Source organism: Tupaia chinensis, unplaced genomic scaffold (genome assembly GCF_000334495.1).
Source record: "Tupaia chinensis unplaced genomic scaffold, TupChi_1.0 Scaffold149964_2, whole genome shotgun sequence".
Lineage (NCBI taxonomy): Eukaryota > Metazoa > Chordata > Mammalia > Scandentia > Tupaiidae > Tupaia > Tupaia belangeri.
In genome coordinates this window covers 1,374,298-1,374,593 of record NW_006209806.1, presented here as the reverse complement: position 1 = coordinate 1,374,593, position 296 = coordinate 1,374,298, and the positions used below count along the sequence as shown (strand labels likewise).

General features: G+C 74.0%; 1 protein-coding gene across 1 annotated transcript in view; it reads left to right on the top strand.

The window, feature by feature from the left end:
• The window catches only part of TBXA2R (thromboxane A2 receptor), a 4,023-nt gene that overhangs the window by 792 nt on the left and 2,935 nt on the right, over positions 1–296 (top strand). Inside the window, 1 exon segment of the mRNA XM_027769597.1 lies at positions 1–292. This exon segment is cut by the window's left edge and continues 34 nt beyond it. Coding sequence (XP_027625398.1) covers positions 1–292 — 292 coding nt within the window.

Genomic DNA, 296 nt, shown 5'->3' with positions numbered 1-296 from the left:
GGCCGCGCTGGGGCTCGGGCTGCTGCCGCTGCTCGGCCTGGGCCGCTACACGCTGCAGTACCCCGGCTCCTGGTGCTTCCTGACGCTCGGCGCGCAGCCCGGCGACGTGGCCTTCGGCCTGCTCTTCGCGCTGCTCGGCGGCCTGTCGGTCGGCCTGTCCTTCCTGCTCAACACCGTCAGCGTGGCCGCGCTCTGCCGCGTCTACCACGGCCACCAGGCCGCGCAGCAGCGCCCGCGGGACTGCGAGGTGGAGATGATGGCGCAGCTGCTGGGCATCATGGGGGTGGGCGGGGTGT